The sequence below is a fragment of the Pangasianodon hypophthalmus genome, chromosome 7 (genome assembly GCF_027358585.1).
Source record: "Pangasianodon hypophthalmus isolate fPanHyp1 chromosome 7, fPanHyp1.pri, whole genome shotgun sequence".
Taxonomy (NCBI): domain Eukaryota; kingdom Metazoa; phylum Chordata; class Actinopteri; order Siluriformes; family Pangasiidae; genus Pangasianodon; species Pangasianodon hypophthalmus.
Window position 1 is genome coordinate 8,526,827 of NC_069716.1, and position 17,434 is coordinate 8,544,260.

Consider the following 17,434-nt stretch of genomic DNA (forward strand, 5'->3'; position numbering starts at 1 on the left):
TTCCAGCTGACTCTGTCAAACATTAGGCAAAACTGTGGTATGTTTTGAGATGATGTGGTCTGTGCTCACATAGAAGATCTGTCTTGTTTTGGTCAATGTTTCAGAATTAGAAGTATTTAAATATGGCAGGAGATAAGATCTAACGCTTTGAAGGCAGTATCAACCCGATATCAACATACAGTACTGACTCACAGCTCCAGTCCCTGCTGTGTGTGGAGTTTTACATGTTCTTCCCATGTCCATGTGGGTTCCCTTCCATCTGCCAAAAACATACCAGTTTTTGATCAGATAGTCTAAACTGCCCTTAGACATGAATGAGTGTGTGAACGTGTGTGTATGATGCCAAGAGATGGACTGGCATCACACCCAGTGTTCCCAGGACAGGCTCTGACCCACACCAGCATAAAGCAGTTACTGAAGATGATAATGAGGAGTATTTTGAATGATTCAATCCCAGTGACCAACTAAATCATTTTATGGCTTCCTTCTCTTCTTCTTCTTCTTATACCACATCAAAATAGTCATTTTCATCTTTATTTCATATTTTTATCTTTACAAATACAAATAATACAATAGATAATTTCAAATGTTTCAACACATTTCTTCAACACACACACAAAAAAAAACTTCATTATTAATCTCTCAGGTCTCTTAAAGTGCATCAGGTTGAGGAAAAAGTAAAAAAAAAAAAAGGCCAAGCCCCATACCAATAGACAGCATTTCACACACCTCTGTCCAACAGAGGCAGTAAATCATACAAGGCATTATCTCTTATGTTGCTTTGGGACTGAATTAAGACCTACACATATACCTTCACATAGGCTATGAAAAGATTTTCATCTTACAATGAATGACTCGGTACCTAATGTGAACTAAAGTTGCTCTGACCTGGTGTAAGGACCATTGGGCAGAATGTAGAATCTACCTATTTAGGTAGACTAGCATAATTTAAAAAAAAAAAAAAAAAAAGGGAGTTATCAGATTTAGGTCCTTGCACCACAGTGCCGTGTCTCGTACTATCTGTTCAGCATTTACATTTAATGCCACGTGATGCACTGAAAACTAAAGCAAGACATGAAGACGGTCAAAGCTAAGAACAACAAATATGTTCTGGTCCAAAATTATAGCCCTTACAACAATGTTCTAGCAGTAACTCCTTTTTGATTTCTCTCCAGAGGCGCTCTGTAGCCTGCACAGAGCACGCCAGTGTTCAGAGGTAGTGGGCAAGCTAAAGGCAGTTCTGTATCCAGCTCTGTGGATTGTTTCTCTATCATTAACAGTCACCCTGCTGAAAAGTGAGGACAAATCACATAGGGACACCTGATTCAGTGGAAGACTCTGAGAGGAGTGGCTATCCTCCTAAGGATCCTTTTCCATGCCCTGGTCTCAGGCCCTACCGAGCAAACAGAATGAATGGTTCCTTTATTGAATGGCATTTTGGACAGACAGAGCTAGGGGACAGGACTGAATTGACGGTTTAGAGGGAAAAAAAAAAAAAAAAAAAACCACACTGGAGTCACTTCAGTCCAGCCAACACAGGTTCATTCAATCCCTCTTGCTTTTAGTACAAATACCTGCATACACAATGACCTTAAAATCACCTTACAGACACAAACAGACACAGACGTGTCCAGAGGTCCATCAGTCAGTATTAGGAGGTCAAACATCATCTCCACATGGGCTGAGTGGCAGGTCGTGGGATTTTAGGGCCAGCTGTCCTTGTGCCTGATGTTGTCTTAGAGGACGCTGTGTCTGCATTCTTGGCTGATTTGGCTTTGGCTGCATTGATGACTGCAGTCCGGATGGCCTTTGTGTTAGTAGCTGTAGTTGGACTATGGATGGTGCGAGTCTGACATGGGCTCTGGGATTCTGAATGCGGCGCGAACCGCTTTGAAACGCGCAATGGCGAACCCCTAACTAACGGCTGGTGACTGCTGGGAAGTGTCTTCTTGTTCTCCGAGCTGGGTTTTTCAGCAGGTTGGCAGTTCTGCTTCACCAATGTGTCAGACTGGGCACTTGCTTTATCCCTCGTGCTGATGCTGCGCTTCAACTCAACTTGGATATTGCTGGGCCGCATGACTGGTGACGAGCGCATGGAGACAGAGCGTGAAGAAGTTAAACGCGATCCACGAGGTGTTGCTGGTCCCTCAGCCGAGCTTGCCTCTGGCTTGGGACGTGCTTTTGGAATGCCAGAGCTGTTACAAGGCCCGATTTGTGAGGTCAATCCCCTTTTGGAGGGACTTTTGTTGGGTGTTTTGGAAGTACGCAGGTCTTCCTTAGATTGGGGCAAGCTCGCACCATCTCTCTCTTCAGCCTCCAGCTCTTTTTTCCATTTTGAGCAGTGGCTTGGTGCTGCCCGTTGTCCAGTGGACGAAAGAGCTTCATATGAACGCAGACCCTTCACAAGAGTGTGGCATTCCAAGGTCTCACCCACCCGTGGGTACAGTCGCTCTCTCTCTGGGCTGACTGGCCCAGCTTCCTGCGCCAATTGAGGTGAGATTTCTAGATGGCAGGATCCCTGTGAGATCTCGGCATTAGCCTGAATAGCCACTGTGTCAGATAGCAGTTCCTGGGTGCTAGCTTTAATACAGTTTGTTTCTGCAACTGTGTCCGTCTTTACATGCGTTACCCTTCCAGAAGCTTTGTTAACCTGTGTTTCAACATTCATTACCTTGTTAGAGTTTAGTCCCATGACTGGTGACGTGTTCATCTCCCTACCTTGCTGTATTGTAACAATAGTGTGTGGCATAGCTGCCGTATTTCTGTCAACGTCTGTTTGCAACACACATTCCTCTAGCATAGGAATGTCCATTTTAATTCCATTTAAACCGCTTGTGGAATTAACACATTCCTTCAACGAATGTCTCCTAAGCTGGGAATTTTTACTGTTTTCCTCTGAATTGAGGGGCTGTTGGAGGTCTTTGCTCTGAAGGGAACTGGGGTCCGAGCACTTGTCCTGAAAGCTGAGAAAGCGCTGTGGCTGTCGGCGGAGGCTGCGGCGGCTCCAGGTGTAACTCAGGTTTCTCTCAAGCGTGCGCTCCAGGTCGTCAAGCTCAGAGCCGCTACAGACCGCCAGTGAGCGCCGCTTCTCCAGGTTCTCCCGCTGTCGCTCTGCACGCCTCTGCTCCTGCAGCTCACGCTCAGCATTCTCCTGAGAAACAGTGCGAGACATTAAATATGAGAATGTATAAAAGAACAAAAACAACCATGGAATACATTTTCTAAATAAATTTTTTTAAAAACATATCTTCTAACCAACATCCCATAGTACATAAGTAAATAGTAACTTCAAACCTCTGTATATTGCTTTAGACCAAACAAATAAAAGTAATTACTGAACGAGGCAGTTCTACTAGAAAGTCCAAACAGACCTCAATCCAGTCCAACCAGTCCATATTTTTGATTACAGCACTTGGGTGTGTTAAGACTCAAGATCTAAAGACTAATCATTGTAGGGCACATGCAATTCTTACAGACTAGAATTTGTGTTTTTCTATACTGAGGAAAAACCTGTTCACACAAAACTCCCTTGTAACAGAAGCCTAGAAGAAGTTGTTGAATTCCATCAAAAAATATTCATGTTAAACACATTTCTATGCAATTTCATAAATTCTGCAGTCAACAGGGTTTGTAAGTGAAGTACCAAATCTCTTTCATTATATCGTAGTGTTGGTCTGATGGCACATGTATACCATGGGTAACTCAGGTAAAGTAAAAGTAACCTGAATAATTTTTTAACCATATTACTCCAGTGTTGGAGATTAAATAAAAGCAGCTTTACTAAAACAGTCTTTCATGTCCGTCTCATCATATGACCTTAAATCCTGATTTATGCTTCCCTCCAAACAGGTTTTAGATATGGTTGAGTGTGGCAGAACTTTTCGCAAAAGTTTGTCTCCGAAACTGAAGCGTCACTAGTGAAACTATTTTAACAACCAAGCAGTGGAGATAAACATTATATTTTCTCAACATATTTGGCATGTTTTTGAACTGATGCATAAAAATAGCAAATGAAACAATGCTCTTTGCTGCTCTGTGATTAAAATAGATCAACATGTTGGTCAACTGCTTTAGGAAGCTCTGAGAAAAATTCAAAAACCTCAATTCATGCTTGCAAGTAAATGTTTTCCATTAGACAGTTCAATTATGCATAGAAGCAGCTCTAATGAAGCATAAACGAGGCATTAGTTTGGAATGCATTTGTGTGAAACAATTACATATTTTAAACATGTACTGACAAAATTGACAAATTAATTGTGGCTGCATACAGTCAACTCGCACAATCTCTTGATTTTCTGCCACTAAAACCACAGTGAAGGCAAACAAGGGTAACCCAATCTTTATTTAATCTTTATTACTGTTAATAAATCTAATCTGGATAGCAAGCTAGGCTAGCTAATACTAGCTAAGAGTGTATAAGAGCGTTGTTATGGTTACAGTGTTTGCGTCGAGTGAGGTGCTTTTTCGTATCAGAACTATAGTTCCTCCAGCTAGAGCTTTTTCCTTTCTTTTATCAATACAAGAAAATATAATTTTCTTGTATTGATACAGAAAATATCGTTTGTGGTAATCCCACATATGCCACAAACGCAGTGGATAGAGATTAAGACTTCCTCAAGCATGAGTTAGGAAGCTCTGGCTCCGGTAGCGTACTTACCTGCACAGCTCTTTGGAAGCGCTGGCAGAAGCAGTGAAAGATGCGACAGGCCTCCTCCAGCTTGAAGGAGCTTTCATCTTCACAGAAGAATTCTACCAAGGCCTGGCTGGTCTTACGCAAACTTTCCACCTCTTCCTCGGCTTCCATCAGCCTCACTTTTGCAGTCTGGATATGAGAAAATGGATTGTAAGTGGCTACCTGGATATGACTACACATTCACAAAATATACCCACAGCATAGCATTAATATCATATTGAAATCGCAGTAATAAGACCAATTAACTGCTCCAAATTTTACCTCAAGGAAAGGTCTCATCTGCTGTTCAATCTCTGAATCTGTCTGCACGCTGATTTGCAGTGTCTCTATTCTACTGTGTAAGCGGGACAGATCCTCCAGCACCGTCTCCTCTGAGAGCCTAACACAGAATGAGTCACACTTTAATGCAACGTTTTTCTACAAAATTTCATCACATTACCTTGGCACTACCATACATATGCATAATACACCTGCAAGAGTTTGTATGTGGCCTACAGTTTACTTAAATAACTTACCTTGACGCTCTACTGACATGACTCAGCTGGCTGGGAAACGTCAGTAGATCCTCATCTTTCTTCACAGCCTCCTGTAGCAGTAAACAAATCACAACGATATATTACACACAACGCCCAGGGTCTAATTACTCTACAGACTATTATAAATCCAAAATGGTATACATTAGTGTTGTAATGCAGCAATCCTATCTGTATCTGCACCTAACGCTTCAAATTTTCATATCTGTATTCGGATTTAAATCCAAAGTGGGCATATCCTAAACAGGAAAGAAAGGATTTTATCAAAACACTGGAAAAACCTAGAGGTAGAAATGCCAGGACTGCCAGCATGGCCTGGGAATTCTTTGCTCTGACAGTTCCTCAGCCTCATCACTTGAGTTAATCAGTTCCAAGCAGAAATGTGTGCAGGACTGTTTTCAAGCTTTCTCGCTGGGTTATTATTTTTGCTTGTACCTGCTGCAATATTTTCTAATGAATTTAGTTGACTCTATTTCCCAAAATATAAATGAACTAGTAGTCTAATTTAAACCAGTGTGACCTTGACCAGGCAGTTACTAAGGAATGCCACATGTTCTTGTTAATGGATGTGGTCTTTATTTCTGTGAGCTTTGTATTTGACAGCTTTCTCGTGCCTGTGTGGAAATAAAAACATTCTCACTCACAACTTAACTTGTTGTGTCCAGTGGGATCACAGTCCCGTTACACACCATTAGTCTTAACCAGATGTCCTGTGAACTTTTCTGATGCTGTGTGAATCTTTCTTAAAAATATAAATGAATGAATAAAAAAAGTAGTGCGTCTCCTGTTCATATATATTTATATATTTGCTCACATCTAGAACTCATTATCTTTTTATTCTAAATAATGTATTCAGTTACTCTAGCATAAATGTACATAAATGCGGGTGTATCCCACAACAAGACAACAGTCCAAAAAAAGGCAAAAATCAAGGCAAAAACTGCATGTCTCCGGGCCCGGTTTGAAAAAAGCAATGTATCTTGCAGAGTAACAACCGATAGGGCAGGAAGAATGTGAGGAGGGCTACATAGCGGACTGAGAGGAGCCAAAAGCTTTTTAAAGGATATGAAAGAGTTTGGAGGCAGTTATAAATGAGCGTACATTTATTTAAAAATATGCATTTTGAAAATGCAAACTTATAATGATATTTTGGGTCCCCCCCACCCACTAATACTACTTCACATCGACTATCTTTGTTATTTGTAATAATGAAAGACCATCTGTGAAATCCCACATACTAAATGTCTTCTTGCTATACAATTTCTTTGCCTTCTTCAGTCTGTCCTATGGGTATGTAACCCGTGGCACTCGACTGTGTATATATCAGTGTGGATCCAGCACCTAGGCATCATATGTTGTAAATCTAAATGAACATAACACAGATCCAATCATTCTAGGACAATTATACTCTCCTTTTCATACAAGATATCAGGTTTACAATTTTCATGTATGTCATGTCTTAGCAAGATTAACTTGCCATATAGCGTATTGGCAGGTATCAAGGTAAATAAAATAAATTGAGGCCTTTTAAATGCCACTACTAAAACAGTTTAAGACCTAATTTGCAGATATTTCATATATAAACAAAATAACATGCATAAAGAAAATGACTTATTTACACTACTCAGTATTGATCTAATTCTACCATCTGAGTCGAGACCTCTGCAACCTTCTGTTGCAAAGTTCTGCAAAACATCTGAGAAGCAACAGTGGAGTGTTTTAAATCTTTGTGCTATATTAGTGAATATTACACTCATTTACAGCTTAGAAAGTATGTCAAATCTGATTTCGCATTTCCGATCTCATGTTTCAAGGCTGGATCGGCCCCAATTCCGATACTCAGGATCAGATCAATGCATCTGTACTTATGAAACGTTTCAAGGACGCAGCATGAACTAAGAATCGGGACAGGAAGTGTTTTTACTTTCTTTTGTGCTGCCTAGATAAGAGAACATCCATTTCGATAAGAGAACGAAAATGTGCTAGACAATGGCACGCTATTCACACTACTATCTCTGTTCCTACTTAACCACTGTAACATGAACCTGTCAACCTCATTCAGAAACAAAGTGTTTCACAAAGAAACACAATGAAATCATCCTCTACAGTCTCAATTGTAAAACAGTGTCCCACAATTCTTACAGTGATGTAATCCCTTTTTCACTAACAAGGTGCTCCTGTTGAAGTCAAGGCTGTGTCAGCATTGAGGTGTGCACACGACCAATATTTAAATTCTCATTTCCTGAGGAAATTCTGCCCTATTCTGATCTCCACCTGTTCTTGCAGTAATTTTTGCTTGTATACGCCAGTGATATTTTCTAATGAACTTACTTGGTTCTATATCCCAAAAAATAAAATAGTAAGTCAGTGAAACCACAAGTAGGTACTGAAGATGAATGAATAAATGATTGTGTAAAGAAAAATTTACACCAGACGCAGTAAATGTGTGAAGTAGTGTCACACGAGCACTGTACGCCATCCAATGCACTCCCAAGTTAATCAGTATGGCCTTTCTCCATCCTCGCAAACTTCATATCTGACTTCCTGCACGACCCAGCCTGCACAAGAGTACAAAAATGCCCATACCAGTGACCTTTTTGCTGGGTTCTGTGGGATTCCAATTCTGGTGCACACCTCTGACTAACAGCAAACATTTAATTCACAAGTAAGCCACAGTTTCACCAGCAAGAGATCCGAACCATTACGTACTTCAATGTGGGAGTTTTACAAATGCATGGTGTAAAAATAGCAGCAGTCCGGTCTCTCCGCATTTGAACATAGCACAAAGACATTGCCACTGATCACGATTACACACAAGATAAGAAATATCTGTTTTAATTCTTTTAAAAGTAAGTTTTGTTAGTGGTAGTATTTTGGTAGCAATAGTATTAGCAATGTAGCTGCCAATTAGTTAATTACGATTGCCAGTAAAATGGCTGATTCTACCTCAGCATATTGATTAATCGTTCTAATTAATGGCTATTTTTTTCTGTCTTATTTTAATGACACTCATGAAAATAACTTTGACAACTCAAATTGTCATCTCCAAGGCCCTGGCAACACCGGTTCTAGATGCCAGAGGTGCTACTTATCAATTTATCCCACTGCATACATGTCTGTGAATAAGACGACAATAGAAATTGACTTGATACACACCATGGCGACAAAATGTAGGAGATCCACGCCTGGTTTGTTGGCTTTGGTGTCGGCCAGTTTGAGCAGTGAGGCGATCCTGAAGCCGGCCGCGTTCCCTGCATAACCTCCCTATGGGCACAAGTGAGGTCAGTGAGATTGTGTTTCATGGTGCATGACTTTTTAAACAAACAGTTTATCAGAGCCAGTAGGCTCACAGCATGGATACCCCCCACCAAAGACACAAAGACACACACACACACACTTTTATGCACCTTTGAAGTGAACACTTACAGCATTCATGTAGTTCCCTGCCCTCAGCACCAGGCGCAAGATGGAGTGAAGCTTGTGGCAATTCAGCAGCTCTGCAAGGAGAACAGCAGAGAGTCGATTTAGCACCATACAGGTCACATTAAAAATCCTCCCTCATGTTTCTTTCTAAAAAATATTGGAGTGTGACATGTCTTAGACAGCTGGTGTTTTTGGGAGGTGTTGGATAATAGAATTATTGATCATGTACACATTATGCAACATGATAATCAGCACTGTTCTTTTGTCTTTTTGTGTGCTTGGTTCTTTTTGATATAAAATCAGTGAAACATTTTGTTCATTGTTCCTTCATAAGGCTTTATGTAGTCTATTAATCATGCCATCTTAAAACACTGAAGAGCTGCAGTGGAGAATGTTTTGTACTGGGGAGCAACACATGAAGGTGATTTACAAGGCTGAGTAAAGTGACTTGAAATGAATGTGGATGAAGTGTGCTGAAAGGAAAGAACCAAGGCCCCCCTGCTGATGCCTTACCTCGAGCTGCCTCCCCCAGACATCTGGCCGCCACACACAGAGAGGTCACTGCGGGGTCGAACTCCTGCTGCAGGATCATGACGTCCAGACGCAGGCGAACACTAACAGAGACCGGCAAGCATGGGAGGAAAGAAGGACTGGTCAATCAGCAGCAATTGCACACTGCCTTTGCTTTGTCTTTATTTAGGTGGGGGTGGGTGATAAGACACTACGAGCTGATAGGGTGCACTGTATCTGCTGGGAGGGGTATACAGTTACTAAGGAAATTGGTAAGAATGTGTTAACACTTTCCAGTATGGGAAAGGATAGGCACTGAAATGGCTGGATGGGTTTAACTACTTACTTTCGTACTTCTATCAGTAAGAGCATGAAGAGGTCTGGCTCTCTTAGCAAACTACGGTCTCTGTTAAACCTTTTCAGCTGTGCTTCCTGGAAAAGAAAGGCAATGTAAACAGATATTGAAAACAATATATAGCTAGCAATAATGCACCCATAAGGTCAAGTTACACATTTAATAATTTAATTCTCAATGACTTCACTGAAGAAATAACTACCATTGCCACTTAGAAAGGGCAAAAAAAGTTTCATATTTAAATTAATTTAGTATTTTAACTATATTAATGCTAATGGTACTAGGGCTATGATTGCATACTGTATTTTGTCCTAAAACAGAAATATTACATATTAAAACATTTACAGGTGCAAAACAATGCTTGAAATATGCTGCATGTAAATATCGAATATGTGATTTTGTCTTAATATCACTCATGAAAAAAAAACAAAACAAAAAAAACAGTTGACCCAAAGTTACTATTGTTAATACAGTTTAATGTTTAAAAAAATGCTTCTAAGTAGACCCTGGGATATACCAAATAAAAATAATACTGCTGAGCACTGTTACTTTGCTATGAATCTGCAAACCATTCTGCACCTAAATGGTCAAATATACCAACACTGCTTTCATCAGACATAATCAGGCTAGCCTAGTGGGACCAATACTAATAACAACATGTGGAAAGGAGTGGGACAAATGCATGTGAGATTACAGTGATAGCACAGCAAACCTACACTTAATCTAATATAATCCAGACTGAGCTGAGGATATACAGCCATACTAATCTAGGGCAAAAAGCAATGCAGTACCTCTTCGGGATCAGGCAGCAGTTTGCAGAGCTCGGCCAGTTTCTCTGCCCCGTAACGCTCCCCGGCCCCCTGCCTCACATCCTCCACAATCTCCTTTGCTGCGCTGCAGAGAAAGAAAGCAGTTCATGTGAAAATGACATCACTGTTCACAACATCACTGATACACATTATCTCTGTGTAGCTAAAGTAATAGAGCAAGAGACAGACACTCTACCCTGGGGATACAACGGTACCTCAGCTTTTTTTAAACAAGAAAAGCCAGAAAGTATAGCAAGGAGGAAAACAAAGACGTGAGCTCCATTTACATTTCACCTGTTTTAGTCGCTTTTGAACTTGGGCAGGCTTATCAAACTTATCAAGGTGGCAGATAGAAAATAAACCTCTTGGTCGTCACAATGGCGGCAGAAAAATAGATAAAGGGACTATACAAACATACAATGCGCCATCAATGTAACCCAATGTCCTTAGTTGTACAGCTCCAAAGAAAAGGACAAACTCCATAAATGTGTCCACCACCACCATGTGCATATGCATCGGCTACATGGGTATACTGGAGCTTGAGAAACTCCAATATTTCAGATTTTAACAATCCTATCCTTGGCACACAATATCTTCATGGACCTCGCTTTGTGTAAAGGGGCATTGTCATGCTGGAACATGTTTGGACGAGGCCCCTTAGTTCCAGTGAAGGGAACTTTTAATGCTACAGAATACAAAAGACATCCAATATAATTGTGTGCTCCTAACTTTGTGGCAACAGTTTGAGGAAGGTCCACACAGTCCACAAACATTTTGCCATACAGTGTATACGCTATGTCCCAAACAGCAAACCAGCATACTACATAGCATAGTAAAAAAGTAAGCGGCTATAGTAGTATTAGAATGACAAAAGTTGGACCTTTAGTCCACTGGGATGCAATTACAACTGCAGCTTCCATCATGAGGTGAAGCGACCATTGAAAATTCCAAAACACTGGCAGTGTTCTTGCCACGCCTTATCAGCATCGATTGCAGTCATTCTCATACCGCAGACTGACACTGTGCGGTGAAACACATCTGCTCTGTCAAAGTGCAAGACGTATGGTCATGAATTTGTAGGCTGTTACAAGTTGGTGCCTATGAGTATCCGCACCAAATCCAGAACCAGTTAATGCTTAATCCCAGCAAACCTGGTTTGGCTCCAGCACCCACAAGTTGCTGAAACCATGAACTAGAGATGTCAGTGATGCCACGCAGTGGCCCTATGTCACAATAAAAACAAAAGTTTTGATTAAAAAATATAATCAAATTTTTTATATATATATATATATATATATATATATATATATATATATATATATATATATATATTATAAACACACACACATATAAAAGTAAGAAAGACATACCTGTTGCATGTAACTGTTGGATTTGACTTTGGATGGTAAAAATTGTTGTCTGAGGTTAAACATTTTCACCTTATCAGTCAAAAATGAGTAGCATTTAATCATACCATTTTATACACTAATGGCATTACCACTACACGCTGACCATTTTTCAACTTTCTCAGTTATGACAATTTGCCCTCTTGCGTGAGACAGTACACGCAGGTGGCTCTTTCACTTTGCTCCCAAGAGCCTTGCAAAAAGCATTAGCTCATCTTTTTGTGCCTTCCAGCCTGTAATTGTTTATGTAAGAGAATACTAGTGAGCCCCAGGAGCCGGTAATATGACATAATGAAAAGGTACACGAGTAGAACACAAAGGCCCTCTTGCCGGTCATGAGGGGGAACATAATTCATAATGCTCTAAATGCTCAGAAAGTGACTCGCTACCCAGAAGCTTGTGCGGTCAGAGAAGATAAATAGGCAAAGAGTGGAAACAATGTTTTAGCCTGCATGTGCACAACTTCAGAATGCTCCTCAGAGCAAGTTCTGGCAAATATCAGTGGTAGTAGAGCCGCTCTACTATTGTGACTTGGTCAACTGGGACCATATACACATTCAGTGTACAAGTATGGGCATGAAAAAGACAAAACAAAACAAACAAAAAAAAGACCAGAAGTTCTAAGACCTTGAAGTGCTGTTATTGACTTATGATATTGTCACTGATTATTGCAATGTAAAATGGAAAAGAGTTAAAAGATTCATCTTGACTTCATCTTGAGCAATCACTGCTGTTTATTTTCTTACTCACCATTCAGTCATCAGTATTAACAACTGTGTGCTAAACAAGTTTCTTGAGTGCAATGTAACTTAATCACTATAACCCATTATTGTGCTCAGTAGCTAGATAAAGACCAACAATTACATGGTGTATTACCTGTCTTTTCATAACAAGGAGTTTTCTTGTCCAGCACAAATGTAAGAATGCATGAAGGAGGGTTTGTATTCCAAGAATTTACCATTTTACCATCTAGATTGCCAGAATAAATGAAAAACACTGCCTCAAAATTCTTGTTGAAAGCCAGTTTCTATATACTGCGTGCATGCTGCCATTTGAAACGTTGTACTGTTCGGCTTTGACACCTGTATTTCGAGTTTTGTAGCACACTGATTTGAAAAGCGCTGCTAATCTTATCCTGACTTGCAATAAAAGAAGCATAAACCAGACACTAGTAATATATGAGATAAACGACTTCTTACAAAGTTTTGGTTTGATTCATTGCTGTGGAAGGAAATTTCTGAACGTATGTTTGGAAAGTGTGCAATAACTTCAAGACAAGTGAACATACTACTGAAACAAACTCAGTAGGTGAATAGGTTAACAAACTTCCTGTTACTCCCCTCATAGGTTATACGAGTTTGTAGTTTAAAGCAGATATAACCTTCGACCTCCTCAGTGAGCGTCAAACCCAGCTGCTCACTTCTGATGTGAGTTTAAAAAAAACAGACAAAAAAAAAAAAACCATACATCCCAGCTCTCCTTCACCCCTTCCCCCTTCCTTTTCACACTCCTGTCACTCCTCAAGAGGGCAATCCACCACTCTAAACAAACACACCGCCCCGCTGCCCGTCACAACTTTTAAGCACTTCCTTTCAAAGTGCAATACAGGACACCTCCATTTCCTCTATCTCCAGACAAAAAAAAAAATCACATTGTGAGTTTGTATTCACAAGCACAGGAAGTGTGAAAGTTAACTGTGTCCTTACGTTTTGAACTGGCGTAGGAAGATCCCAACATTCATGCTGCGCTTTGGATCGAGCAGAGAAACCTGCAAACAGACAACAAAGACAGTAAGAACGGTTGTTATGTGTGCTGCATTTAGAGGATCAAGTGTGGTTATTGACTCTACATTTGAAACACGACATTATTAGGCAGCTTGTGACTGTACCAGAAAGGTCATTTAGATAAACTGCCTATTGAGAAAGTAGGCTGATGATAAAGCACAAGCTTTTCTCAGATTTCACTGACTTAAATTCTAATCCACGACATCCAAAAAGAGTGATGACGAAACCAGACAGTCTAATACTATGACAAATGTGAATTTGAGAAATGCCTCACCTTCTCACTGCCTGTTTTCTGTGGGGACCTGCAGCGGCGCAGGTTGTGGCTGTAACTGTCGCTTCTCTCTGTTTTACGTGCCTCCTTCTGACCAAACAGCTCATCCAGAGAGCGTAGGTCAATGGAAAAGTCATCGTCTTCGCCAGCGGTCAGTGCGCCACTCCACACGCTCTTACGACCTTCCACCCGCTCCTTAGGAATACGCTCCCAGTTCAGGTTGCGAAGCCTCTGCTTTTGCACAGAGCCGCGCCGGCTGATGGAGGTGCCCTGAGCAGGAGGTGGTGGAGGTGGAGGAGGAGGGGGCGGTGGAGGGGGAATCAAAGGTGGAGGGATGGGAGCAACGTCCATGGCTGTTACTTCCTGGCTGTTGGCACTTCCAGGCAGTGTTCCATGAAAAACCTGAGACTCCTTGGGATTCACATGGAGGTGAAGGCACATAGAGGTTGTTCTTAGGTGACAAACCGTGTCTTCACAGTAACTTCTACTATGCTTCTATCTGGTGCTTATCTGGTGGAGTAAAAGAGCATGAGACTGAAAATGGTGGCAAAAAGTGAGCAGTGAATTAGGTGACAAAGCATTGACACAGCAATTAGGAAAGTACCAATAACTGGTTAGATGATGTATAGCAATATTATCATATTCTCAGTTAAAATCTGACTTTTCAGTTGATCTGACCTCTGAAGCTAGGAGTTGACTGTATGCAAACAAAAGCCACAGGACTTCAAATGCTAATGTATGGTATGGCAGGGAATAAGATGCTGAGTAGAGCACCCACAAAATGGACAAAAACAGCATACTGCAATTTTGATGTCTTGCACTATATTAAAACTAAGTTAAATTAATACTGCAATATAATCAGTGTATCATGCAGCCCTAGTGTTGAGGTTCCTTATGGGTTAAAATGCTGCCTAATGAGACGGTATAGGTAAACATCCAGAAAACATTTAAATGTAACATGATGATACTGTGGATCATGATCAAAGGTTTGGCAATCAGGATGTTTCTTTAATGGATGTTCTTTAATTTACTATTGGCACATGCATATTGGCCATAACTAACCTGTTCCTCTTTTATCCTAGCAGCTGTACTCACAGACCCTAAAACCAATGGATTTGTTTACAGCCAATTTATAATGAATTACCACTACTAGTGTAAAAAAGCCAAAAAACTAGGAGAGATGACATCACGCTCTCTGGGAAAAGGTCAGCATGCCATTCAGCTTGTTTACCGCTTGAGTGTTCAAACACCTGGCAACTCTTCGACTCTAATTAAGACCAGCGTGTCAAAATCTGGTCCTGGATGGGCACCAGCTCTAACAACATGTGTGTGAAGGCCAGAGTAATGAATTAACTGATGAGTTGAATCAGGTATGAATATCAAAAGGAGGTAGAATGCTAATCCTAATCAGACATCCTCTGAATTAGGATGGCAGGGGATCTCATGGCCCAACATGGCTACATTCAAAACTGCATACTAATAGACTAAAAAGTATGTCTAGAGTATTAGTTATATACTGTATTGACAGTGTCTAGAAAGTATGACAAGTTTTGACTCCTTAATTAATGTGAATGGCAGCACTGGTATTAATGGAAAAAGAGGATATGACAAATGCAGACAATTAGAGATCAAAACTACTAGGAAAAAAGAACAGAAGAAGGGTACAGAACAAGAAAATATGGAAGAGTCTGTGGCTTCCTCCAGTAATTTTCCATCCATCCATTTCCTGTACCGCTTATCCTACATGGGGTTGCGGGGAGCCTGGAGCCTATCCCAGGGGACTCGGGGTGCAGGCGGGGAATACCCTGGATGGGGTGCCAGCCCATCACAGGGCAGAATCCCACACACACACACACACACACACACACACACACACACACACACACACACACAACGCACAATTTAGAGATGCCAATCAGCCTACAATGCATGTCTTTGGACTGGGGGAGGAAACCGGAGTACCTGGAGGAAACCTTCGAAACGCACAGGGAGAACATGCAAGCTCTGCACATGCAGGGCGGAGACGGGAATCAAACCCTCAACCCCGGAGGTGCAAGGCAGACCACTAAGCCACCATGGCACGACAAACAAAATAAACAAAATAAACAGAGGTATACATAAATAAATAAACCATAGCCTCCACATAGATCATTTTTAGGAGGAAAGTAACCAGTGGTTCATCATGTCAGCAATACAAATCCTATTGACTACAATGAATTAAGCCACTCAGGAAATCAGCAAAGGACCAGCTAACCTATTCCCAAAGAAAACACATGAGGGTGCTGTTCCTAGATGGTATTCATTTTTGGCTATGTTTAATTAAAAGGACAAAATTAGTTTTACTAATACACCAATACTGCACTCAGACAATATATAATGAAAAATATTGCACTATACACAAATATTGTATAATATGTAATGAGCTGGTCAGTAGTTTATCACAGACTCTCTGGCTGGAAACTCCCACTGACTAATCACTGCTGGTGACTTCCAAAAACTCTCAGACTAAATGTCACATACAAATTATGTTTAAGTCTGAAAGCAATTTGGAGAAACAGTTTGGAGAAAAATCATAACAAGGCAGTAAGAAAGTGCTACAGAGTCATTACATGTGTGCAAAAATAATCTTATATCACTGCTACTTCTACACTTTCTAGCACTTTCTGGTGCTGGGAAAGAAGCTCTCGAGGTTCTGTGTTTCACAGAATTCCTGAAGAAAATTACAAAATTAGTCATTTCAGGAGAAAGAAAGCATGTTATTAGGAAAGAGAGACATTTCAGTATTTCTAAAGAGAAAGTTTGCGAGCGTTTCAGCAAACTGCTTGACTCAAGAAGCTCAAACACACCAGCTCTAAACCACAAACTAGCACAGAAAAACTCCCAAATAGAAAATACTCACGTTTTACTTTAAAAAAAACTCATATTTTTCCAACTTTGCCCAAATACGCTGTTTCAACACCCGCTGTAATCACTCCAGAGAGCCGCAGAGAGCGACTCCGACAGCGTAAAGCGCACGACGGCATCTTCTGCTGAGTAAACCAACGGTAAAGAAACCTCTCTGCGCACGCATGCGCACTACAGCTCTGTGCACGCCGGGTCTCGCGCTCGTCCCAGGTACTGTAGTGTTCACTGGGGCAGTGCTGCAGGCTGAGTTACTCCTGTACAGATGGGTTAATTTTAATGAGAGTGGGATTGCTTATTATTATTATTTTTTAAAAAAGGTTAATTCTGATATGCATTAAACATGCATTACGTTTCAATATATATATATATATATATATATATATATATATATATATATATATATATATATACTTTTAAAAAAATATGCCTCAATTTGTGGGGCACAGTGGCTTAGCGGTTAGCACTGCTGCCTCACACCTTGAGGTTTTGCATGTTCTTCCTGTGCTTTGGGGGGTTTCCTCACCCAGTCCAAAGACATGCATTGTAGGCTGACTGGTATTGTCCATAGTGTGTGAATGGCTGTGTGTGTGCAGTTGTGCCCTGTGACAGGTTGGTTCCATGTCTAGGGTGTCCCCTGCTTTGTGCCATGTGTCCCCTGGGATAGGCTCCAGGTTACCCTGTGACCCTATATAGGTTAAGTGGTGCCTCAGCTTGTATGTTTTTCTTGCTGCACTAACTTCTTTAAT

General features: G+C 40.8%; 1 protein-coding gene across 1 annotated transcript; it reads right to left on the bottom strand.

Annotated features, from left to right (window-relative positions):
* Positions 1–518: 518 nt before the first annotated feature.
* Positions 519–16,828, bottom strand: fhdc2 (FH2 domain containing 2). The gene is made up of 12 exons (XM_026940696.3): positions 16,684–16,828; positions 13,788–14,294; positions 13,436–13,497; positions 10,306–10,408; positions 9,506–9,591; positions 9,163–9,263; positions 8,653–8,723; positions 8,383–8,490; positions 5,209–5,279; positions 4,955–5,072; positions 4,658–4,822; positions 519–3,151 (listed from the first exon to the last, which is right to left on the bottom strand). Exons 2-12 carry the CDS (start codon positions 14,223–14,225, stop codon positions 1,667–1,669), a joined length of 2,808 nt encoding a protein of 935 aa, XP_026796497.2. The 5' UTR covers positions 14,226–14,294; positions 16,684–16,828; the 3' UTR covers positions 519–1,666.
* Between the last annotated feature and the right edge of the window lie 606 nt (positions 16,829–17,434).